The 26,263-nt window shown below is 39.3% G+C and overlaps 5 protein-coding genes across 8 annotated transcripts; 3 read left to right on the forward strand and 2 right to left on the reverse strand.

The window, feature by feature from the left end:
* The first annotated feature begins 4,620 nt into the window (after positions 1-4,620).
* On the forward strand, positions 4,621-6,220 carry LOC121756261 (probably inactive leucine-rich repeat receptor-like protein kinase IMK2). The gene has a single exon (XM_042151759.1). It carries the CDS (start codon positions 4,753-4,755, stop codon positions 5,965-5,967), a length of 1,215 nt encoding a protein of 404 aa, XP_042007693.1. The 5' UTR covers positions 4,621-4,752; the 3' UTR covers positions 5,968-6,220.
* Positions 6,221-15,090: 8,870 nt separating this feature from the next.
* LOC121754808 lies at positions 15,091-15,771 on the forward strand. Its single transcript, XM_042150110.1, has one exon. The coding sequence runs from the start codon at positions 15,091-15,093 to the stop codon at positions 15,769-15,771; it is 681 nt and encodes a 226-aa protein (XP_042006044.1).
* Positions 15,772-16,437: 666 nt separating this feature from the next.
* Positions 16,438-18,154, reverse strand: LOC121755100. Its single transcript, XM_042150395.1, has 3 exons — positions 18,077-18,154; positions 17,299-17,766; positions 16,438-17,212 (listed from the first exon to the last, which is right to left on the reverse strand). The coding sequence occupies exons 2-3, from the start codon at positions 17,764-17,766 to the stop codon at positions 16,517-16,519; spliced, it is 1,164 nt and encodes a 387-aa protein (XP_042006329.1). The 5' UTR covers positions 18,077-18,154; the 3' UTR covers positions 16,438-16,516.
* Positions 18,155-20,050: 1,896 nt separating this feature from the next.
* LOC121753621 lies at positions 20,051-21,937 on the reverse strand. Of its 4 annotated transcripts, none has more exons than XR_006040471.1 (4): positions 21,769-21,937; positions 21,591-21,662; positions 20,915-20,998; positions 20,051-20,736 (listed from the first exon to the last, which is right to left on the reverse strand). XR_006040471.1 is itself a non-coding variant. In XM_042148841.1 (4 exons), exons 3-4 carry the CDS (start codon positions 20,935-20,937, stop codon positions 20,156-20,158), a joined length of 459 nt encoding a protein of 152 aa, XP_042004775.1. In that variant the 5' UTR covers positions 20,938-20,998; positions 21,591-21,666; positions 21,769-21,937; the 3' UTR covers positions 20,051-20,155. The 4 variants fall into 4 exon arrangements, 1 of the variants encoding a protein (XP_042004775.1); XR_006040469.1 differs by having other exon boundaries at positions 21,591-21,666; XR_006040470.1 differs by having other exon boundaries at positions 21,591-21,672.
* A 98-nt stretch (positions 21,938-22,035) lies between these two features.
* LOC121753620 (sodium/proton antiporter 1-like) lies at positions 22,036-26,230 on the forward strand. Its single transcript, XM_042148840.1, has 10 exons — positions 22,036-22,357; positions 22,599-22,772; positions 22,858-22,986; positions 23,296-23,472; positions 23,636-23,742; positions 24,247-24,367; positions 24,910-24,971; positions 25,085-25,387; positions 25,485-25,779; positions 25,854-26,230. Exons 1-10 carry the CDS (start codon positions 22,145-22,147, stop codon positions 25,971-25,973), a joined length of 1,701 nt encoding a protein of 566 aa, XP_042004774.1. The 5' UTR covers positions 22,036-22,144; the 3' UTR covers positions 25,974-26,230.
* The last annotated feature ends 33 nt before the right edge of the window (positions 26,231-26,263 follow it).

A 26,263-nucleotide genomic window follows, 5' to 3' on the forward strand; every position in this document is an offset into this window, starting at 1 on the left:
GGACCAAAATAAAAAAATCGCAATATGTTAAGGAGCAAATTGAGACTTTAGTCTTTATTAAATCATAAGTTTAAAATTGGAATTAGAAAACCTTTCTCTCGCTTCCTTTCATTTTCTTTTCTTTTTTAAACTATCGATCGATCTTTTCTTTCTTTTTTTTGACTCAGCCGATTCTTTTCACATTTTTTCTCTGTGTGTTTTTCTTCTTCTTTTTAATATTCTTTCATAAAACCATGCAGATTATTTTGAACTTTTTATTTGTTTCATTAACATATTCTAAATTCTAATCGTAACAATGCAATTTTAATTCAATAAAATAGGTTTAGTTATAAGTATAAATGGTAAAATCCAGTGCCAAAAAAGTCTACATGTGATAAATGATAAAAAAACAAATATACCATTTCTTGAGAAAGTAGTAGCATTTGATAACTAAATACAGAATATATTTGTGTGTATATATATTATGGACTATTACTAACTTTATCGGAATCTAAATAAATTGTGCGAGTTTATGATTACGTAAATTATTTAATTAAGTGGGTAGGTGATAATCAAATTTAATTAAATATATCTGTAATATTATACCTCCTTCTACAAAACAATACTTCAAATAAGTCTCTAAAATACCAATGGACAACGGGCTGAGCACACTGTTGGCAGGGTGGAGCTGTGGTGACTTTGAGGCTACGAATTAAAACTCCATCATCTGATGAGAAATTTTCGGCATTAATTCGCAAATCCAATCGAGCAGGATTAGTCATATTCCGCCATCAAAGACGGATTCGAAACACATGTGATCAAATAAATAAAAAAAAAGGAAGTCTCTAAAGTAGAATAAACCAAAATGATCCAAAGACAAAATTTGAGCCAAAGAAATTCTACAATACTTAATATTCACAATTCAATCCCTACATTGTGTCGAGACCAATGGCGAAAAAAGCCTAGCATTCCAATACAAAATACGCCAAGAATACTAGAACATGACGTTATCAGGCAGTGTTCATCTTTGAGATGATGGAGTTTTGGTAATGGATCACTTTCCCACTTCTTCTCTTTCTTTCTTGGACTTTTCTCAATTTTTGTGTGTGTGAATGATATGAAAAATTGCTTCAAGGCTCAAACCCATCTTTTATTATCATTTTTGCATAACAAATTAAACGCACCCGACCGAGTTGGGAATTTTGTCGGAAAGAAATGTGACGCAAGGGCACCCATCCGGGTTGAGTTTGAACTTTGAAACCGAGCAGGGGTGATAAACTTTTTACCACCACCAAAACTTCTTTTGCTTTTTAGTAATTTGACAATGTTTAAATAAAACTGATGATATCTAAATCAGTAAATCATTATTTCTCTATTTTTGTCATTATTTATTTGTAATAACAATTACTATTATTATAATAAAGTGATGTTAGTAAATTACCGTTTTTGTGTTTATAGCAATATTAGTTTATACGATTTGGCCACATAGGAAAGTTGTACTGTGGCCAGAAAAAATAGTTTCTTCATTATTTTCTCCTAAAATCTCTCACTGTATTGCATCAACAAGTACAATTCTCTGCACCCATTACCCAATAATGTATTCTTATAAAATTTCACAGAATTCAGACTTGAAAGGGACAAAATGTCAGCTAAAGTATAATGGACCGATGCAACCTCCACAATGTTCAGGTGATATTTTGTCCAATTGCATATTGATTCACTTAGGCCATCCACAACGCTGTTCCTATACCGTTCCTAAACCGTTCCTTAAATTATTATTTGCGGGCCCACTGTACTTTTTTACTCCATTCCTTAACTAAGGAACGGAACCTGTAACCCTCCGTTCCTTAACCGTTCCTTAAATTACTATTCATTCAATTTCATTTTTTATTTCTATTTCCAACTCAATTCAATTAAAACAAACACACTTTAATAAAAAATAAACACACTTTATTAAAAAACACACAACATTAAAACAGAGTTACAACTTAAACTTAAAAAAATAAAAAGCACACAATTAAAATCCTAAAAAAATAAAAGTACACAATTTTAATAATTTCATCCGCCAAAGTTTGCCCAAATGTGCTCAATTAGATCCTGTTGGAGTTGGGTGTGTGCGCTAGAGTCGCGTGTCCTTGCACGAATAGATAACCGTTCTTGTATAGACGGATGCGCTCCACTTCGAGGCGGACTACTTGGGTTGAGCTTCCGGGGGATTCGGGGTCGAACCAATTTCCCGCCTCGGGTCCTTCGTCTTGGACAATCATGTTGTGCAAGATTATGCACATATACATGATGTCGACCATGTTCTCCATGAACCACGTACGAGCCGGAGCTTTGATGATGTTGAAGCGCGCTTGGAGAACCCCGAACGCCCTCTCCTCATCCTTGCGAGCGGCCTCCTGCTTCTGCGCAAAAAGAGCCTGCTTTGGGTTCGCAGACCCACTGGACGTCTTCACGAAGGTAGGCCACTTCGGGTAGATGCCATCGGCGAGATAGTACCCCATTTTATAAAGCCGGTTGTTGGCGACGAAGTTGATGGCCGGCGCTTTACCATCCAAAACTTCGGCCAAGAGGTCGGACTGGTAGATCACGTTTACGTCGTTGTTCGACCCGGGAACCCCGAAGTACGCGTGCCAGATCCAAAGGCGGTAGTCGGCAACGGCCTCGAGTATAACGGTTGGGTGGGTGCCTTTGTGGCCGCTCGTGTAGGACCCCTTCCACGCCACCGGGCAATTCTTCCATTGCTAGTGCATGCAATCGACGCTGCCGAGCATCCCGGGGAATCCGTGCACTGTTTCGTGAAGGTCGAGCAGGAACTGACAATCGGTCGTGCTTGGCCTCCGGAGAAATTCGTCGGTGAAGGCTGCCCGGACGCCTTTGCAGAATTTGAGCAAGCACATTCGCCCGGGCTGCCAAAGTATTGGCGATGTGGAGAAATAACGGTTTCCCCATGCGGAAACGGCGACGGAAGTACGTATCTCCCCAAACCGGGTTATCGCAGAAGTAGTCGCGTACTAACCTTGGGCGGCTTCCTCCCGATTACGATGGATGTACGTACGGGAGCGTCGTTGGGGCGGCGCGGCTTCTTCCGCCTCCCGTCGTCGATCTTCTTCAAGTGATTGTTCCAATATTTGACGCATTTGTTCAAAAGGATCCATTAGTTTGATTAAATTTGGGAGAAGAAAAACAGAGTTGATTTGAGATGAAAATTGGGGTGGAAATAGAGAGGATTTGAGAGGAATAGATGTGTGTTTCTGAGTGAAATGAGTATGAAATAGGAGTATTTATAGAGTAAATAAATTAAAATAAAAATAAAAAACGGCAAAAAAAACGGCAAAAAAAAACGGTAACAATACCGTTGCAAATTTTTATTATTATTAAATTCAATTTTTTTTTAAAAAAAATGAATTATTGCGTCACCGTGACGACGCCCACTCGCGGGGCAGCGAGTGGGCGTCACGCGTCGAATGGGAGGCCGCCACGTCGCCTCGGCGTGTGGCGGAACGTGTCGTGCCGCGTCTCGCGGGAACGGCACCCGGCACGGCACCGGCACGGAATGGCGACGACACGGGCGGCTGCAACGCGTGCCGCCGCGGTTCCGTTCCTCCGGAACGAAATAAGGCACCGCAACGGCATGCGTTGCGGGTGCTCTTAGGCCATCTACAGTGGGACGGACGATAGCGTGCCTGATGTATCGGACGCGCTATTGTCCGCCACTGTGGCTCCATGGACGACGGAAGATGCGTTGTCCGCGCCCGACGCTTAGTCCGCAGACGAGGCGCGGACGATAGGGCATCGTCCGCCCACTGTGGGCGACGCGGACGATGGCGCGGACGATGCAACGCGTTTTAGTTTTTTTTTTTTTAAATTCGAAAATTTTGTTATACATATACCCTAGCTTCACTTTTCATTTGTAACTTTTCGATTAACTTTTAAACTCTCAAATTACGCCATAAAATGGATTCCGGTGGATACTCAAGTCCTAGTAGCCCGATGTTTGGAGATGGCGCACGGTGGCCGGGTACACAACCTGGCGAATATCGGTCGTTTGACGCCAACACTCAGTACCATCCGGACTTCAGTACGGATTCGTACGGTCTCTCCGACCCCAGCGACACTTGCCTACGCGGATTTGGCAACGGCTTCGATGGCACGGACGTTGTTGGATACGCACAACGCCCTTATGAAGTGTATGGATCCGTCAGAGCCGAATTCCTCCAGAGGTTGATTGATGAGTTGAGCCGGAAGTTGGGGTTTTTGTAGGATAATCAATTTTTTTATCTTTAACCCGTGTAACTTTTTTTTTTATAATCAATGAATTTTTTGTCGTTCTTAGTTAATCGTTGTGTTTTTTCTAAGTTTGCATTTATATATTAGAAAATATTTAAATTAATTAACAAAACAATAGTAAAATCCTTAGGGCGCTCCACTGCAAGTGGAATGAGAGAAGGATAAAATGCTGACGTGACGGTGCATAGGGCGGGCTTTAGGGCGGCTCCTGCTCTTATCTACTTGCTACAATTTCAACTAGTTCCAAAATTTAGTAAAACAAACATTTTTGTGGTAATTTACATATCTCACAATTATACACCAATACATAATAAATATAGAACAAATTAAAACAGATGTCAATGACAAATACGCTACCAAATATTATTCCAAAATGGTCAAGTGCATCACTGCTGTGTCCAACTAAGCCAAACTAAATATAAACCCAATAATAAATACACAAAACAAAATCCACCATTCACACCTGCGCTGCGCATATATATGCATCGCAATCTCACACCACATTTTCCCCAAATTAAATCCCCAATCATGTCTCATTTTTTAACCATCCCCGCCGCCACCGTCCTCCTCCTTTTCCTCATCACCGCCGCATCGTCATCCGCCGACCCCTCGGAGACCGCCGCCCTCCGCGCCTTCAAATCCTCCGTGAAGCCCGCCTCCATCCCCCCTTCCTCCTGCCTCGCCACGTGGAACTTCTCCTTCGACCCCTGCGCCGCGCCGCGCGTCACCCACTTCACGTGCGGCGTCACGTGCGCCGCTGGCCGAGTCGTCCAACTTACCCTCGACTCGCAGGGCTACTCAGGCACGCTCACCCCGCTCATCTCCCAACTCAGCCAACTCGTCACCCTCGACGTCGGCGAGAACGACTTCCACGGCCCCATCCCCGCCTCCATCGCTTCCCTCCCCAACCTCCGCAACCTAATCCTCCGCGTCAACTCCTTCTCCGGCGCCCTCCCCGCCTCAATCGCCGCCGCCAAATCGCTCACCACGCTCGATCTCGCCCGCAATTCCATCTCCGGCGCCCTCCCCGACCTCAGCCCCCTCGAATCCCTCACCCGCCTCGACCTCAGCTACAACAAGCTCACCGGCGCCCTCCCCCGCCTCCCCCCAAATCTCAACGAATTAGCCCTAAAATCCAACTCGCTCTCCGGCCAACTCACCAAATCCTCCTTCTCCGAGTTGACTCACCTCATGGTGCTCGAGCTCGCCGAGAACTCCCTCTCCGGCGCGATTCCCTCGTGGCTCTTCCTCCTCCCGTCGCTGCAGCAGATCGACCTCGCCAAAAACGGTATCACGAGCGTCTCCGTCGCCGCGCCGAATTCCAACAGCGAGCTCGTCGCGGTGGATTTGAGCTACAATAAGCTGGAGGGGAATTTGCCGGAGGAATTCGCCGATTATGCGGCGCTCCGGTCGCTGGCGCTGAGCTACAACAAGCTGAGGGGGCCGATTCCGTGGCAGTACAGCAGGAAGGGATCGACGCTGCGGAGACTCTACCTGGACGGTAACTACTTAAACGGTTCGCCGCCGCAGGGGCTGTTCTCCGGCGGCGGGCAGGTGTCGGGCAGCTTGGGGGACAATTGCCTGCGGAGGTGCCCGGCGGCGTCAGAGCTTTGCTTGAAATCGCAGAAACCGGCTTCGATTTGCCAGCAAGCCTATGGTGGGAAACCCAAACCCAAACCCAAACCCAAATCTTGAGTGCTGTCAGTCAATGTCTCCAGTTTATTTATTTTTATTTTTATTTTATTTTATTTTATTTTATTTTATTTTATTTTATTTTATTTTATTTTATTTTATTTTATTTTATTTTATTTTATTTTATTTTGTCGAATTTGCATTGTAAAGTACCACGAGTGTGTTAGACAGTGGACCACGAGTGTGTTAGAAAGGGAAGTGTATTTAATTATTTATATTAATTTGTTATAAATAAGATGATGAACAGCTAGGAGTATACTTTTTCTTTTTTGTTTTAAGTCAATATTATATTAATTGTGGTACTAGAGAGTCAATCTACGACGGGGGTTAGTGATAATGAAGTAATTGATGAAAAACGACAAGAGTCCAAGTGCACCACTCCTGTCATTTTACTTTAATTTTTTTTATTAGGTTTGAGTATCAAGAGGACATGCTACAAGCTGACGTCAATATGTAATAAGGCATCATTATGTGTATACCGAAGATACAACGACACTTATATTTACAATACTGTTTAATTTATCGTTAGTGATGAGCATGTATAAATACTGAAATCATCTCAATCACTAAAAGTAGAAGTTACGAACACCACTACCAACTAAACCAAAGTTTTAAAACACAAACACTATGATCATGTAAGGGGAAAGTGGAAGTAGCCTCAAAATTCAAACCGTCGGTGATGCACATGTTGTATCTGATATTTGATGATCCCCACAAACACTATCATATCACGAGTATGGGACCTTGTTTTTCTCCTACTCTTTATCACCATTAAATTAATATTCCATATACTATATACTTGCACATGGTAAATTCATGCATTTCTCCGAACACAACAATTGATTCTCCTTGTACTCTACACATACTATATGTAATGTAATTCATGTGTATTATGTACCACTGGCGAAGCAACAAGTTTTACGATGAGGGCCCGAATAACTGTTAATATTTATAGGATTTTTTCGCTGTTGTGATTTCATAAGTTTGAAATAATCGATATTTTCAATTTTTACGCAAATATTATATAATGGATGGAAACGGATTTTTTATTTTTTTATGTTTATATGCCACCAACAAAACATCAACAAAAATATAAACATAACAAATAGAATACAATAATATTTCTTAATTTTTTTTATGAAAGAAAACAATTACTGAAAAAGAATTAAAATTAGCATAATTAGATAATTAGTAGTGTAAAAGAGAACAAATAGAAATTATGTTTCAAAAAAATAGAAAGTAAAGAGAAACAAAAATATACCCATTATGCTGCATAAAGCATAAATAGAAAGAAGAATTTAAAAAGTTGCATTAATAGGAAGAAGTGAAAGAATAATATAAGAAGTAGCATAAATAGGAAGAAGAGAAAAAAATGGGTAAAAAAAATTGTGAATGGATAGAGTTGAGCAGATTCTAGCATTTAACTTGATTCAAATTCCTAAAAAAAAAAAAACTTGATTCAAATTCCTACCGAATTGATTCACTCTATATTTTTTTGATCATTCATGATTCTACTTTTCTTTCAATATACCTCTATAGGTGTTGCTAAATGATAAATTTTTTATTTAATTATAACCATATATGCCGAAAACTCGTGTAACTTAAAAAAAACCACAACTATATAATCCAACTTTTAACACACCTCAATGCCATTGCATCAAAAATTAGTTTCACCGCTCACGTCAATTCAATTTCACGTTAGATTAAAAATGTGGTCGGAAAACTTTGTCCTAGTAAAATCAATACGAATTCGGAAGTCGTTGTATTGTCATACCATTCTTTGAATTTAATTAAAATTCATAATTTGGATAAAAGTTTTTGTGCGTATGCCGATATCTCATATTATACTTTTTTGTAGAAATAGATCGAATTTTGAAATTTTATCCAAATTTTATTTGAATTCGACTAAGATCGATCAATTCAATTTTATTTAATTACATCAATGATAATACTCTATTATTTGACAATAATTTCCTTTTTTATGTGTTCCTAATTAATTGGCATCCACTTTTTAATATTTTTTTATAATGAACTCCACATTTTACTAACTCAATCTACTCAATTTTTTATAAAATTATTATGAACTTACATACTAGTAACTTATTCCACCTTAAATCTACATTACTTAAAATCTGTGTCAATTATATAGACGGACCTTGGGAGTACTACTATGTGAAAGAGGCCATCACCCTAAGAGCATCAACGGTGGCGCGGAATTCTCGGCGGAATTCCCCGTGGAATTCCCAAAAACACTGCACTGCCACGTCATAAGGACTTCCCACTGCACAGTGGCGGACATCCCGAAGGACTTCCCACAATTAGAAAATTTAATGCAATAAACGAGAATTCTGTGCGGACGTCCGTGGGAGTCAAGGCAATGACGGACGTCCGCACGCCCGTCGCGACCGAATTCCGCATAACGCCGCAGAACTGCGGTGTCCTCGGCGGAATTCCGTATACGTGCATACCATGCACAATGGCGGACGTCCGCCGCGGAATTCCGGCACGCTGGTCGGAATTCTGCCGGGACAGGCGCCATTGCAACGTAGACTATCAGTCAAATATTTATGTGTATGTCAGAGAGAAGATTGGTTGTTTCATTTATTTCAAATTTATCCCCAGCCAAACAAACCTTTCTGTCATTAGCAATTCTTTAAAAAAAATCAGGGAATCAGGAATCTCCAAATTTGTACAGTCCAAAAATTATGTACATTTATTTCTTCAAGAACTTCATAAATAAACAAATAAAAAATATTAAAACCAATATACTAGTACTAGCATTTTATTTTAAAAAAAAGATAATCTAATACTAGTAATATTCTTAGTTAGTGCTGCTCAGAATGTTCAAGTTCTAAATAAAACCAATTCAATTTTTTTTACTCTGTCACTTTAATTCTCCTTATGTGTTTCAGGTTTTTATTTTTGAATATTCATATTAATTATCTCATTTTACTTTTTACTATTTTTAGTAATAGATCTCACTAACTCACTTCACTCAAAATTTATTATAAAATTAATATAAAGATATTACTTGCATTTCACTAATTTTTTCACTCATTTTTTTATATTTCTTAAAATTTATGTTGGATTAAAATAAGACCTATAATGAAGAAGGGATGGCGTATTTGATTCTCTAGCAACCCCTCATTACGTAGTGTGGTCGTTGTTGCAAGTATAATAAAGAAATTAGCTTATTGAGGCCTAAGATTTTAAATTGGGCTAAAATTTTCCAACTGAGTCACAAAAGGTGATTTTAAAAAATTAAAATAAATGTGACAAAAAGAATGTTATATTGATGGTTGCAGTATTAGTAAAGTTTCAAGGAAATGTTATGAGAGTAGTAATTTTTATATCTACAATTTTCAAATTGCAACTGTATCCAAAATTAATTGTTTTAAGCAAATTTTTCCTTAATTATATATATCATTATAAAATTCATTGTTTTTTAAGCAATATGTCCTTAATTATAGTATATCAACTTGTTAGGGTTACTTTGGTGGGACAGGAATATTTTAATTACTTTGGTAGGGCAGATTCTTACATAACTCGAACAAAGATATCCTTGTCGATATCAAAGCACATGCCCTTGTCTTCTTACCGATTGGGGTTGGTGCATCATTTATATTACATGATTCCCCAGTCAATATGGTTTCCCAAACTGATTTCTAACATCTCAAAAAAAAAAACATATATGCAAATCATGCAATTGTCACTGCAGTTTTATGTATCGAGTCGCTCAAATTTTAATGGGCTACAAGTGTAATATGAGGCATCCAACTAAAGAATAATAAATATGATGAGATGAGAGAAAATTGCTAACACGATAGCAATCTAGTTCGGAATAAACTACTGATTTCGGTACTCTTCAATTGAAAACAACTGAAAATAAATTAGATTAAGCATTAAGAACGAAGAATCGGTTTATTAGAATTGGACCAGCTGTCCTTTATTGATTGGGCCCAAATTTAAACCCCACAATTGAACTAACCCAAATTTAAAGTTCAATTATACTGTTGTGTCAAATCTGTTCCATTAAAATAATGTAGATTCTTGGAGTTTTAAAAGCCAATGCCTTGACCAATTTCAGTAGAATCTGCATATAAAAAAACTATGTTGTTTTGAGGATTTGTTTAGATTACTTAAGTACTGATAGTAATAAAATGCGAACTCTAAATATCGTATAAATTTTAAACTATGATCTGAATCGTTAGAAAAATGTTAACAGATGATTAAATAACAGCAACAAAATATGTCAGCATAGTGTCAATACAACATCAACCGTTGACATTATGTTGACATTTTTTGTTGCTATTATTTTGTTATTTATTGACATTTTCTAACGGTCAAAATCATAGTTTAAAGTTTGTGCAATATTTAGATATTGCATTTGATCACAATCCCTTACGTAATTAACTAAATACCTTGCTTTTATTTTGCAAATATTTTTTGATACATTTCTCCATTGTCAACATTAGAAAATTGTGTATTCCTTCTCTTCACCACTCACGAAAAATAAAATTGTTAAATTTACACCGTATATAAGTGATTCAAGCTCCATTAATTTAAATATTGATTGGTGAAATATCAATATCAATTAAAAAATATAGAACTAAAATGAGATCATTGTAAATATATAAATTAAAAACTATAAACAAAATTACCTTTAACTAAACTACAATTAATTTATAAGTATTATTTAATTAAATAAATAAATCGACCAATATTATAGTAGTTGTTCAAAACCTCCTAATTAACTAATTTTGCAAAATGGGCCAAATATTCTAACGCTGCCTCTGTGAACCCTCTATTTTAAATGGTAATTACAAGTATGAAATTTTATTTACAGACATTTTGAACCCTCTTTCTCAACCATAAATCCATAATGCAGAACTATCTCACTCTCACATCATGAAAACTTAGACTAATTAATTAGGAGAAGTAATTAAGTTATGATATGGTTTGCTAGATCGCATAAAAGGAAAGAACTCATGAATTAATTACAAAACAACGGATATAATAGCATCCACATCCATGTTCCTGTCAAAAAAGCATGAACGTGGGCCCAGACCGACATTTATTAATTTTTTACTCTCTGCTCTTCCAGCACAACACCACATCCATACTCTTCCGCAAGGACATGCTCAAGGGTCCCACCATTCTATTATTCAATTTAAATAAAAATATTTTCACAATATTAAAATGCATTAAAAATATCCAAAATACTATTACTAATTACTAAAAAATTAAAAATTACATAATTAAAGCCTAAAAAATAAAAATTACATAATTAAAGCCTAAAAATTAAAAATTTCATAATTAATGTCTTAAAAATAAAAATTACATAATTTAAATCCTAAAAATTAAAAATTACAGAATTAAATTCATAAAATTAAAAAAATCCACTACACGTTGCCGAATTTCGCCAAAATGTGTTTGATTAGGTCTTCTTGTAGCTTAATGTGGGTTTTGGTATCGCGCATTGTGCGTCTTGTTTCAATCCTCTCGCGCACCGTCGTATGCACACCTCAGCGTGGGGGAGACCTTGCGATTGAGCTTCTAGCTTCATCCTCGTCGTAAAAATTAGCCGTCATCGGTCATTCTCAGCTATAATCATGTTGTGCAAGATAATACACGTGTACATGATGTCGGCAATATTCTTAACGTATCACAACCGAGACGGGGCCCTCACAATGTTGAATCGGCCTTGAAGGACCCCAAAAGCTCTTTCGACGTCTTTCCGAGCAGACTTTTGATGCTGCGGATAAAGAACTTGTCTCGGGTCTTGCGGATTGTTGAGCGTCTTCACGAAAGTCGACCACCTTGGGTAGATATCATCGGCGAGATAGTAACCCATGTGGTATGGATTTCTGTTGACGGTGAAGTCGATCACCGATGCTACACCATTCAAAACATCATTGAAGAATGAAGAGTGGTGAAGAACAGAGCACGTTCAAGTCGTTGTTGGATCCGGCAACACCGAAATATGCATGCCAAATCCATAAGCGGTAGTCGGCGACCGCTTCAAGGATAAGTGTTGGGCCGCTGGCGCTTAAATGTTGCCCCCTCCAAGCATTCGGACAATTCTTCCACTCCCAATGCATGCAGTCAATGCTGCCAAGCATACTGGAAAAACCGTGGATTGTTTCATGAAGATGAAGCAATAGTTGCCAATCTTCGGTGGTGGGTGCCCGAAGGAATTCCTCACCGAAAGCAGAACAAACGCCGTCGCAAAAAAATTTGAGGCATAGGATTCCAGTTGACTCACCCACATGCAAATACTCATCGAAGATGTTAGTCGTTTGCCCAATAGCAAATTATCGGAGGGCACAAGTACACTTCTGCAACGTCGAGAGACTTTGTTGACCGATTGCGTCCTACGTGATTGAAAGTATTCAATACGGGCGGACAATGTGTTGACAATACGCATAAACAACTGTTTTGACATGCGAAAACGACGCCAGAAGTAATCTTCTGGAAACCGCGACGAGTTGGAAAAATAGTCGGCAATGAGCCTTTCGTGGGCTCCCTCCCGGTCACGAGGGGTGTAGCATCGATTTGATCTAGTTGGTCGAGGAGGAGGGGCGGGGGGTAGCGGCGGCGACATAGGCTTCATAGACGGCACGATATTGTTCATAGTATTCTTGTTCTTCGCGCTCCGCTTCCGCAATGATATCGTTGATATCCAATTTTGAATTTTGAGAGGATTTGAGTGAGAAAGGAAGATGTAGATGAGTTGTATGAAAAAATATGAATGAGAGATAATTTGATGTGAAAAATGGATGATGAATGTGTTTATTTATAGATGGTTTTGGGATTAAAAAAATTTAATTTTTTTAAAAAATCGGTAATAAAACGTCTATATTTTTGGGAATCCAATTTTTTTTTTAATTTTTGGTATTATTTTCTATTTAAAAAAATAGAAAATGCCAACTGCTAAGCCGTTGGCGAAAAGAAACGAGCCACGTCGCCCTCCTCAACGGCATGAGCACAGCGGGAGCTCTTTCTTCTTTTGTGCTAAGAAGTTAATGGAATTCCAAAATAATGAAGGAGAATAGATTCATTCTAATTGAGGGAGTGACGCATAATGTTTGTGCGTCGTTCAATATCGACGCACAATCCTTAATTGTCGTTGTGTTAAATGTCTTTGATGCAGAAATCATGCAAGTATTTGTGAGTTTGTATTGGGGTGGTAGAGTAGTTCAACTACCACATATGGGTATTGGTTATGAACCACCTCGTCCGAGGAGCTCCATCATATTAAATTCAGGTGTTTCCTATTCTGAATTGGTAGCAATGATCTGTGATGCGATGGGAATAGATATGAACCAACACACAATTGAATTATTATGGAGACAATGTATAGTCGTTGCTTCCGGTATGAGTTATACATGTTCTCTGATTTGCAATGATGATAGTGTGATGTTTATGTTCAACAATGCTCAAAATTCAAGTGGGTGTATTGAATTATTTGTTGAGTATTCACCGGTGAGGAGTGCAGAAATCCCACCAGTTGTTGATTATGGTATTGGAGCATCTGCGAGGTTTGAACAAATGAGTTTTGACTGTGGTATTGGTTCATCTGCGAGGGTGAACCAAATGAGCTTTGATCGTAGTATGAATGAGCAGCGAGATGTTTTAGATGTTGTAGATGTTGCTGATGTTGGGGTTGGATTGAATGATGAGGTCGATGCTGCAGATGATCTTGCTGAGCCAAGGCCACTATCTGAGACAGAGGCAGACCCCGATCTCAGTGATGGTGATGGTGCTGATGATGTCGGTGCTAGTTCTGATGATGAGATAGTACCATGTAAACCTGTTATGCAAGGTGAACAACCACTTCCGGAATACAATCCTAGTGGGTTTAGATTCTTTCGTGAATTACCAAGTCGTCCTTCTGGAGTATCGGATGATGTGGGTGGTAATGAACACAGCCTTTTGTATTGGAATGAGAATGAGCCGCATCGGATTGTGTTGGGAACAAAATTCGATTCCAAGCTACACGTGAAGACTGCTATTACTATGTGGAGTTTGTGGAATGAAAAACAGTTTAAGGTTGTCGAGAGCAAACTAAGAAGGTGGCATGCTGTATGCAAATTTCCAGCAGGAACGACAGTAACAGGGGCAGGCATCATCAGCACCACCGACGCTGAAAAGGCGAGGGAATGTAAGTGGGAGGTTTCGGTTACACAAAGGTCGCATGACGATATGTGGGAAGTTAGGAAGTGGAAGAATCGACATACTTGTATAGGCCATCGTGCTAATAGAGATCATGCTAACTTTTCATCCCCAATGATAGCTCTGTTGATTCGACATCATGTGCGACAATGTGCCGATTTCAAGGTCTTCTCCATAATAGCTGATGTTCAAGACAGATTTGGTGTGTTAATCAGTTATAAGAAGGCGTGGTATGCAAAGAGAAAGGCTATAGAGTTTGTATACGGTGGATGGGAGGAATCGTTTAGGCAGTTGCCAAGCTACATGTTGGAACTCCAGTCACAGAATATGGGCACAATTGTTGAGTGGAAGCATAACGATCTGTTGAGTCAGAGGCGTACAATGGTGTTCAACTATGTTTTCTGGGCATTTGGGCCTGCAATACATGCGTTCCAGAAGGCCGCACCGGTGTTAACAGTTGACGGGACTCACCTCCGAGGAAGATTTAAAGGTAAGTTGCTTGTTGCTTGTGGTTTTGATGCTAACAAGACATGCTTGCCTATTGCATATGCTGTGGTGGATGAAGAAACCAATGACAGTTGGTCGTGGTTTATGGATCATGTCAGAACTCATGTGGTGAAATACGAGCGGGAGGTGTGCATTATATCAGATAGGCATAAAGGACTCTTGAATGCAATGGAGTCTGAAATCATGACAAGGGCCCCGCAGATACACCACAAATTTTGTTTGCTTCATGTTAGGGCAAATGTGTTGAAGAAGCACAAGGGTCCCAATGTGAATGCCATTATATGGAAGTTGGGGGTAAGTTCTCAGGAACGTAAATTTGCCAGAAGACGTCGAGCACTATATGATGTCAACAGTGGTGCGGTTCGAATGTTAAATAGGATTACAAAAGAATGTTGGTCACTGTGCTACGATGGTGGACTTAGGTGGGGGGTGGCCACAACAAACATGTCGGAGTGCTACAATAACGTCTTGAGGGGTGTGAGAGAGTTGCCGATTAGAGCGTTGGTTGATTTGACATTTTGGAGGACGGTGAAATGGTGGGTGGAGAAGAAGACAACAATCGAACACACCGAAGGTGAATTAACCCCATGGGCGAGGGACAAACTTGCTAAGAATGACTCAAAGGGGCGAAAACATTACATCACTGTCATTGACCGAGATGTTGGGAAGTACCATGTCCGAACTCGAGGAAGAATCGTAAAAGGAGTGTCAAAGGGCAACAATGTTCAAATAGTCAGGTATTTGGAATCGAGTTGCAGTTGTGGTAAGTGGCAGATGTGGAGAATCCCTTGTTCGCATGCTTGTGCGGTTGCTAGAGACAGAGGTCATGTTATAATGGACCTCATAGATGAGAAGTACTACCTAGGTACATGGAGATCCCAGTACTATACTCAAGTTTCATTTGATGCACCAAGACACGAAGAGTATTGGGTTGCACCTTCATGGAAATTGTGCATCACCCCTCAGCAGTTGATTCCTAGAACGCGTGGCCGCGTTAGAAGAAGGAGGATACTTAATCAAATGGATGTCCATGAGGAAGATGAACCGATGGCTCCCCGCCGTTGCAGAAATTGCGGGATAGAGGGGCATGACCGAAGAAATTGCTCAGCCGGTGCCGTTCAGTAAAGTCGTGGTATGTTATGTTTATGTATCAACTACTATGTTTATGTATTTGTGTTTGAGGCTGATGTGATACCTATCGTGTATGTGTCAACATATGTGAGATGTTAGTCGACAATTGTTATGTTTTTTATTTTGACAGTTAGTATGCTTTTTATTACGACAAGTATTTTTAATACCACCACATGCCCGAAACGTGTTTCACCCACTCAAAAATGTTCAAACATCACAATACGACCACATCGGGCAAAGTGTAACGAAATATGTTTAAACAATTTTTCAAAAATGTTCAAAAATCACAAGTTTCTGGACTCAAGAGTGTGTTACGTAAATCGCCCGGTGGCGCATAACATTTATGCGTCACCAAGGAACGACGCATAATCGTTATGCGTCACCAAGGAACGACGCATAATGATTATGCGTCACCAAGGAACGACGCATACTCTTTATGCGTCACTAAGGAACGACGCATAAAAGTTATGCGTCACCGAGTGAATTGAGAAACGAACTGTTGATTCCAGAAACTTCGCCCGGGCGGACGATTTTGAGGTTATAAAACGCCCGGGCGGGCGATTTTGAGCAATACAATGACGATTTTGATATCAGATTGTGATTTTTGAACATCATATTACCGAAATTGTTCAAAAATTGCACCATTGAAAATATTCTTAAACCAACCTGTTTCATCACATCAAAAATTGTTCAAAAAACAACTTACGAACATTCCGAAAGAACGAATCACATTCGAAAGCTATCTAGATGAAGGCGTGAACTTTGTCGGAGCTTTCCCTTTGTTCTTCCTTGTTGACAATCCCCTTAATACATTGTGCATAGCCCTCCCAATCGTACTTGATGAACTCTTCATAGCTGGTCGTGAGGATCCCTCGGACGTTCGTCGGAATATTACTTCGTCTTCTTCTTCCCCGCCGACTTCTTCTTCTTCCCCGCCCTCTTCTTCTTCTTCTTCCCCGCCCTCTTCTTCCCCCACAGGATCAACAAATTGATAATTTTGAAAGTATGAATCACGCCCTGGTTGAGTTGCACCCCAATCAGACCCACCGCCAAAGAACGAATCACATGATGCCCGTGCTCCCCATTGCGAGGGCTCATGGCTTGCACCACTCAACTGAGACCATCCTGGGGGATCGTGCTCCGGACTCAAGGGCTCTGGTACCGCATAATCAGGTTGCGGAGGTTGCTGCTGCGACAACCTATGCTGTCGTGTAATCCCGTGTCCTCCCGTCCGGACACCCGGCAGTCCATGACGAAGAGAAGTTGGTGGGCGTGGCGGCATGACCACATTTCGCCGTTGCGATGTTGGATACTCCATCACATCAGTATGGTCCGTCGTACGAAGCGCATCAGCAGCCATTGCACGAATCTGCCGTAATCGAGGGTCTGTGTCGTGTTCAGAGGTCAAATGCCATATCCCCTGAATGGTCTCGACCTAGATAGCACAAATACAAAATCATTACAATCAATCTATACAAACTTCAAACTAAATACATTATTATATAAAAAAACATAACATACCAATTTCATCATAGAAGATGCTGACTCGTTCATCCCAACCGTTGACTGTGTCACAGGTTGAACTAGGTACGACACTGTTACCTCACAGCCAGTGAAAACACGACCGTCTGCTCTCAAACCCCACAGGTTTTGCACATCCTGTAAGGTTACGGTTACCTCACCAACTGGAAGGTGGAAACAGTGGGTCTCAGGCCTCCATCGCTCGATCAATGCAGTTATTAGGTCATTGTCCATCCTTCTTGGCCTTCCACATTCAATCACACCTCTGAACCCCCAAACATCAAGCCAATGCATCACATCTTCATGTATTGGCAATGCCCAAACCTTACTCTCCGTCCTACGAACTCTGAACACATTTGTTGTGCCATTCGCCAACAATGAGGCTGAAATATGTTCGTTTTGATGAAACAGTACGGATGGATCCTCAGGTCCATAACATAACTGTTGTTCAGAACTTGCAGATGCCATCTACTTCAAAACATTCACCCAACATATAATAGCATAAGATAACTAAAATTTTCACATTTTTGCACAAGAATATATATATTTTCTGCACTTTGGGTATATAATTTCAATTGAACCACTTACTTCTACAATTGACCCTAAATTCATGTGAAACACACAAATACGCAACAAAACAACACAAATAAGCAACACACTAACAGTAATCGTCCGTAAATTGAGCAATTTCATATAAACCCTAACTTTACTAAATTAGGGAAAACCTCCATAACTTCAGCAATTATTGATTTATGTAGCCAAATGGATGAATAATTACCGAAATATGTTTGGTATTTGGTTGAAATCTGTCGGAAAACGCCTCAAATCGCCGGAAATCGTCGCTGAAATCGCCCCTCCTTCGCTGCTCGCTGCGTCGTCTGTCAATTACGAGCATTCTGCCCTCTTAATCCCGATTTAACGACGCACAAATAATATACGTCTTTAACAAATGACGCATATATGCTATGCGTCATTAAATAACGACGCATAACATATATGCGTCGTTTATCGACGCATAATCTGTATGCGTGTTTATTAAAGACGCATATTATTTGTGCGTCTTTCAGTAAAGACGCATAACATTTGTGCGTTTCATTAATAGCGACGCACAAATGTCATGCGTCACTCACTATGCGGGAATTAATCTATTGCTCTTCATTAAATTGGAAGTAAGTTGACATGCTTTCACAAAAGAAGAATTAGTCCGCACAGCGGCGGACATGGGATGTTGCGCCGACGGCACGGACGGCATCCTTCCCCACAATCACCGATGGAGATGCTCTAAATATTGTGGTATGTTAGAACACAGCAACAGGATGGAAAATCCCAAGAAAACTCTCGGGCGAAGGAAGATTGAAATAAAAAAAATCCAGAAAAAAAGCAGCCTTCAAGTTGAATTGGAGCAATTGGTCAAGTCGTTGGAGGATTTTGGGGGAAAGCTTGAAGAAAATTTGAAGAATTAAGCGCCACCATTGTCGCTTCAACAACTCATCGCAGCAGATACTCATTTTTTTAATCATCAACATTGAATTTTAATCTTGTCTTCTCCAATTGATTATCAGAATTATCACATTTTTGGGAGCCTAATTATGTGAATACATTCATCTCCAAAATTAGGGTTTTTACACATGTGATGTTCATAAGAGTACATTTAAAGTTGATGTTGAATTAATTCTCCGTTCAGTTTCTATTGTTTTTATGCTTTTGATCCTTTAACAATTGTTGAATAGCTAAAAAAATTGGCGCTTCTCGATCAAAATTGCATAAATCTCCCAAGCTACAACATTTTTACTACAACTCGATCAAAATAAAATAAAACTGAGTTAATAGATTTGGAATATGTTTATGTAATTAAGGCATGTTTCAAGATGTTTGTATGAAGGCAAGTCGTTTATATTAAGGAAAATTCCGGAAAGATCTTTACGTAATCTACAAAGTCCAAATTAAATTAGCTAGGTATGAACAAGGGTGGTGATAGTGTTTTAGATTTTTGATTATGTCATCAAGATTGCAAGCATTTATTGAATTTTGGTGTAAATTTTATAGTATATGGTAAACGTAGAGAAAAAATTCATTGTATTCATGCAAAACCTAGCAATAAAAAACTAATTTGTCCAATAATGAAGATCCAAATTTCAAATATTTACTTTATATCATGAAAAGTGTTGACATTATTCTGTTTTACATGAATTTAGTCACTGTTGGCGTTAGAAAGTAGTTCTAGACTGACTCTATAGTGCTAAGTATTCTTCCCTCTGACCTATTAGAAATGAAACATTTTCATTTTTTAGGTCGTCCCATTAAAAATTGAACGTTTTCTAAAATGGAAATTACATATCTCTATTTTTATCTCTCTCTTACTTTACTCTTTCTTCAACACTACATAAAATCCCGTGCCGTAAATCAAATGTTTCATATTTAATGGGACGGAGGGTACAAAAATAAATTAAGTGCACTTTTTTTTGTGATTTTGAATTTTTTGATTACTAATATTTCAAAGTGGATCAATTATATAATCCTTCATACCATCTAGCACTGTACTCAAATCATTTATGAAGGGACGAACAGAGTTTTTTTTTAAAAAAAATTGTAGTAGAGTATATTTTAATTATGTACTACTATGTATTTTTCATTGTTCTATTTCGGTTTTTAGTTATGTAGATTTAAAATTTCTAATTATGTAATTTTTGTAGTGATGTATTTTTAGTTGTTTAATGAAATTATTAATAAATAACAAACACGGACAAACCAATAAAATGAAATCAATATCAATATAGGATAAATGATGGAAAGATACAAAACCAATCAGACGACAATACAAAAAAACAGAGCGATGTGCATATTGATTATATATATCTTATCTGGCAGATTGAGTATCATTAAGCAAGAAATTGGAGATATTGAAAGAAGGCGGCATGAAGAGCTTCTGCCTCTCCCACCGGCCGATGTCGTTGCGGTAGAGAGAAGGGTGCTTGTCGATGCTCCAGAAGCACTTGGTGCATCTGGATCGCACCGTGTACACCCAGAAGAAGCCCTGGCTGCCCGGGTGGATGTACATGTAGCACCACCGCATCGGGAAGGCCACGTGCGTGAAGTTGAACCTGTACGTGCTGTTTGGGGGCAGCTCGTACAGGGAGTCCCCCTTCTCAGTCATCTGGCACATGAACCACACCGGGTTCTCCCCATCGTTAGCCAGCGTTATTTCCACCTCCGGGAACATGGTTGCCCCTGCCCCCGGGATCGCCGAGCAGAGGATCATCGCCACCACAACCAATGCTGCAGCCGAGGCCACCCTGGTGTGTCCCGTGGTGGCCATAACATGCAAGGGATGGGTGAGGGATACTGCTTTTTTGGGAGGAGGGAATAAGTATAGACTTATTGATTGTCTCTACTATATGGAAAATGAAGGGCTTCTCCTGTTTTTCCCTTTTTGTGTGGCTGAGACACATTATATATTTTTAGAATGTGTGTTATGAGAATAAAGCAGAGGATTCACAACATCCACCAGACTAACTAGTTATAATACTCTCAAATAAAATATTAATGCATTATAAATTAGGCATATCACATTGTATCATTTTCAGGAATGGAGCACAAAAAAGAAGATTAGACAAACCTGATTAACTCTCTGATGCACATTGGAAGATGGAGATTGCTTTAAGAACTCCCACCAAAACTGCGATAGCCCCTTGGCAAAATTCTGGAGGATAAATAGATGACAAGAATATATCAATAGAAATTGGAATACTAATGTACTACTATCTGCTTACTGCATACAATCAAATCAACGAAACGAAAGCTCAACATATATCGGGAAAAAGTTTATTGTCCATAACTCAAGAAAAGCCTCGACTACGCAGTTTCCAGAGAAGACGTATAATTTTCAAAGAAGAAGCTGGTGCAACAGAAGATCTAATATAATACTAGTAAATCTTCACAAGATGAGAGATGCGAATGAGATTAAGATAGTAATGGTGTAGAAGCAATGAAGCATTGCTCATTTTCTGAACCTAAAAACATATATCATCACAGTACATAAACAACATGGCAAAGGGGACACTTTGGTTCTTACTCATCAAAACTTCTATCTTAATGTCACCTACATGGTGACACAATTTGTGATTCTCTGATTCATCTCTTTTAGCCACATTTGAATCTAATAGGTGCATTTATGTGTTTAAATGTGTGTTTTTTGATAGTGGAACTGTGGAAGCATAGATAGAACCTATCACAAATTGGATGTCCAGGAAAATCAAATCAGCAACTGTGAAGTATTCATAGACAAGTTATACCTCGAGAATTCCTTGTCCCGTTATGAAATCGGAAGCAAAGCCAGGCATCTAAACCATTGCTTCTGCTCACATCTAACTGCAACTAATTTTCAAGTGTTAGCAGTTTCTCGGTAAAATTGATTTTCAATCACTGGAAAAAGAAGGATTAACAATCACCATAGCTCCAAATTACTCATACCCGAGGTAAAGCTTAGCTGATTCGAAGCAAAATCACTCTGAAAAATAAGCCAATTAAAAATTCTCACAGAGAGAAGATCCAGCAGCAAACGGGAAACGATCAGAGGTATTGATATCCAGCAGCAAGCGCGGCCATTGATATCGAAATGGAGAAGATATAATAAAAGAGGAAGAGAAACCACGTGTCTTACATAAATTTATCACACGATTTCAGTAAGCACGCTTTTAGCTGAAAATGTCCTCTTCTCACGATTTCAGTAAGCACGCTTTTAGCTGAAAATGTCCTCTTCTCTCTCTCTCTCTAAACCATTTCACTCCACTCACTCTCTGCTTCTTCAACTTCCAATCCGTTTGCTGGCAAAAGCGCTCATACAGTAATGTCGAGTGTTGTTCCTCATCATGTTAAAATACAGCTCTGCTGTACTTCATCTCATAAATACCCCCCGCCGCCTCTTCTGCGTCAGTCTTCGTTTTGTAGAGGAGTGAGCTCAAGGTTGTTTTTGCGCAGGAATGAACTTCTTCTAGCGCGGGCCGAAGACAAGGCCCGAGAAGAATCCTCTTCTACTTCGTCGACTAGCCTCCAGCTTCAGGTCTTAAATTTTTCATTCTCACATCTTAATTTGACTGATTAGGTTATCCTGGATGCGTTCTCGTGAACTACCAGGTTGCACTTTGATATATGCAAATCGATTAATTTTGTATTTAATTGTGATAGGTTTCTGGTGAGATATTTGTGAGTGGTCGTGTGAGGCAATTGAGAAATGAAACATTTCAAAATCGAACTTGGTGTGAGTTTGATTATGATCTTAATTTAGAACTACTTCAATATAGGACTCAAATCCACCTGGAACATGTGACCCTTTATGTTCTATTGATGATACAAGTTCTGAAGAATTTGAAGCCAGTTACCAACCAAAGACAGATTTGGTGAAAGCACTTGCAGTTCTGGCAGCTGCTGGAACAGGAGCTCTGGCCATAAATCATTCGTGGGTTGCAGCGAACCAGGTTTACCTACATCTGCATGAAATCCTGCAACGCTTAAGGAATTTATTTGAATATTCTTCGTAACAGAAACTTAGTTGTTGACCAGGATCTTGCAATGGTGTTGCTGTTTGGAATCGGGTATACTGGAATAATATTTGAGGAATCTCTTGCATTCAACAAAAGTGGAGTTGGACTTTTGATGGCTGTTAGCTTGTGGGTTGTAAGGAGTATAGGGGTAAGGTGTTGGCTTCATTCTCCTAATACTTTTCACTCTGCTGTGAATGTTATGATCTCTTCTTATCTCTTGATTTTTAATCAGTCTCTCTGCATCTCTACTCTTAAAACCATTATGTCTTACAGATGGGGGAACACTGACCTTTCAGTTACATCAAGTTTCCTGCTCCTAGAAACTATCTTAGACCTTAATCAGTCAATTCCAATTGATTAGTGTATTGTCTGGGTCTGGGTTTCATTCAACCAGTATATCTATATTTTGGGAAGTCAGAAGCCAAACAGAGAAAATTCAAGATGACTTTTTTTGCAGGCCCCATCAACTGAGATAGCTGTTTCACAGTTGTCTCAAGCATCTGCTGATGTCAGTGAAATAGTGTTTTTCTTGCTTGGTGCAATGACCATTGTGGAGATAGTTGATGCTCATCAAGGGTTCAAGCTGGTCACAGATAACATCAGAACTCGCAAGCCAAGAACTCTACTTTGGGTGGTAAATGATCTTCTAAGCCTTTTCTTTTATCACCGCTGAAAAGCAAGTTGGTATCCTTATCAAGTAAAGATCTTGATCCTTTTCTTTTCAATTTGAGAAAAATATGCAATGCATCTTTGTTTCCCTTCACTGCCTCTTTGACTGATTGTTAAAAATAATCCAGGTGGGTTTTGTTACATTTTTCCTCAGCGCAGTCCTCGACAACTTGACATCCACTATTGTCATGGTTTCATTGTTAAGAAAGTTGGTGCCACCTTCAGAATATCGGAAGTAGGTGCTCATACCCAATATTGTCCCATCTTATGCAGATAAGAATACTCAAGCCTTTTGTCTGACGAATTCATTTTAGACATGTTGGTTAATGTTGATCACTTTAGAGAGAGAGATACTAGGCAAGTGCTTAGTTACACCAAATTTGCATTCTAAATATGATTAATGTGGTCTTCACGGACAGCCCGCAAGAACTTTATTCTGGTCATTATTTTTGAATCAGCTTCAGCCGAGAAAATATCCTCAAACTATGATAAAGTTTTCCATGACATATGTTATCACATTCTATACACTTCATAAGTTGTCAAGCATTTGAAGGATATCCTGTTACAGGAGATGTGAACTCGTAAACTTTGTTTCTTTAGTTCTATATTTTACGAGAGAGAATTCAAATGTCTGAAGCGACTGGGTTACTGGGTACGTGCATTGACAGGAATGAATGGGAGATCTTATTTAAGCATGTGTTTACTGTTTAGGCATGTATTGATTATTGCTGATTGGCAGGCTTCTGGGTGGGGTAGTTGTTATAGCAGCAAATGCTGGTGGAGCATGGACACCAATTGGTGATGTTACCACCACCATGCTCTGGATACACGGTCAAATATCCACATTGCAGACAATGAAGGTTCTCTAATCTCTACTATGACCTCTTATTATTTCTGTTATAGTCAATCTGTTATTTTATTGGAGTGTGCAAATTTAATTGGAAAACAAAGTCACGATGTACCATCCTTGTATTTTTTGGTCATGGCTGAGTGGTTGAAGTTGCTTTGTGTAGAATAATGAAACAAACATGTTCCCCCAACTAAGAAGTTTAAATTGACAATTAGAAAAATACAGATTGCATCTACAGTAAGATGGAAAAAATTGGCCTGAGGTGGTTAAATAGGAATAAGAGTAATATACTTTTGTGCTACAAACAAACTAACAGAAAATGTACTCTGCATAACTTACTGATAGGGGTCGTTCCTGCAGGATTTCAGAGAGTTCCCTGCACTGCATTTTAGTTGATAACTAATATTTAGCTGTTTATTGTTTTAAGTAGTGGTTAGTAGTTTGCTCTTTATTTCTATTGTTCTATATTTTCTCTTCTTTCCTATTTCTTTTCTATCGCTTACCTTTTTTGTGTTTTGACATGAAATTTTTATATTCTTTTGTTCGGCACAGGGCTTAGTAATTCCATCGCTGGTTTCACTGACTGTCCCTCTGGCTCTTTTGTCCCTCACTAGGTACTACCTCTGGCTTCCCGAGAGCTTAATGCCACCAGATATAAATGTATAATATTGTTGGCAACTAAAGTTTCTTAAACGAGAAATGACATTTTTATTTTTATTTCATCCAGTGAAGTTAATGGGAAAGGACAGAACACCGCGGATGTTTTGGCATCAGAACAGATGGCTCCTCGAGGCAAACTTGTTTTCTCCGTTGGAATTGGTGCTCTGTTATTTGTCCCAGTTTTCAAAGCACTCACCGGCCTGCCTCCTTACATGGGTATGCTGTTTGGATTGGGAGTTCTTTGGATCCTCACCGACGCTATTCACTATGGTGAATCTGAGAGACAGCGCTTGAAAGTACCACAAGCTTTATCAAGAATCGACACTCAAGGAGCTCTTTTCTTCCTTGGTATCCTCCTATCAGTTAGCAGGTAACTCCTACTTCTAGGTCAAAGATATCATCTTGTTTTTGTGAAAACCTTTTCTACGCCTATCATGAGATATATTGCATCTAATTTTTGTTCACAGCCTTGAGGCAGCAGGTATTCTGCGAGAGTTAGCAAACTACCTCGACTCCCACATACCAAATGTTGAACTGATTGCTAGTTCAATTGGAATCGTATCTGCGATCATTGACAATGTCCCACTGGTCGCTGCAACAATGGGAATGTACGATCTCTCCTCGTTTCCACAAGATTCAGAGTTTTGGCAGCTAGTAGCATATTGCGCTGGAACAGGTGGATCCATGTTGGTTATCGGCTCCGCTGCTGGTGTTGCATACATGGGGATGGAGAAAGTCGACTTCTTTTGGTACCTCCGGAAGGTATATCCTGTTATGCAAATTATATGCTGCCTATAACAACATGAAGTTTCCTGATGCTCTTATCATTTTTGCAGATAAGTGGCTTCGCTTTTGCTGGTTATGCTGCCGGTATTGCTGCATATTTGGCAGTCCATAATCTTGACATTTCGCTTCCGACAACTCTAGCTCAGGTTCCTTTCCTTTCCGGTTCATAGCTGACCCAGTGTCCTAGTCTCGAACACAAAGGCAGCTCTTGGTATGAAATATGTACCAATGTTTTTTGTACACATAATAAAGGGTGATTCATCAAGCCCCGGCAGTTTTCAATGAACTGGTGATGGATTTGTCACAAGATCTAGATTCTGGGCAGTATAGGAAGATTGTACAATTGCTTTCTTTCCCTATGTTTAATTTAGAACAAAATGTAAACATTATTGATTGGCTAAGATTAGTACATCTAACTAAGAGCTAACTACTGTCTTCATAGAAACCACCTAGAAAGCTT

This window comes from Salvia splendens, chromosome 11, assembly GCF_004379255.2.
Source record: "Salvia splendens isolate huo1 chromosome 11, SspV2, whole genome shotgun sequence".
Taxonomy (NCBI): Eukaryota; Viridiplantae; Streptophyta; class Magnoliopsida; order Lamiales; family Lamiaceae; genus Salvia; species Salvia splendens.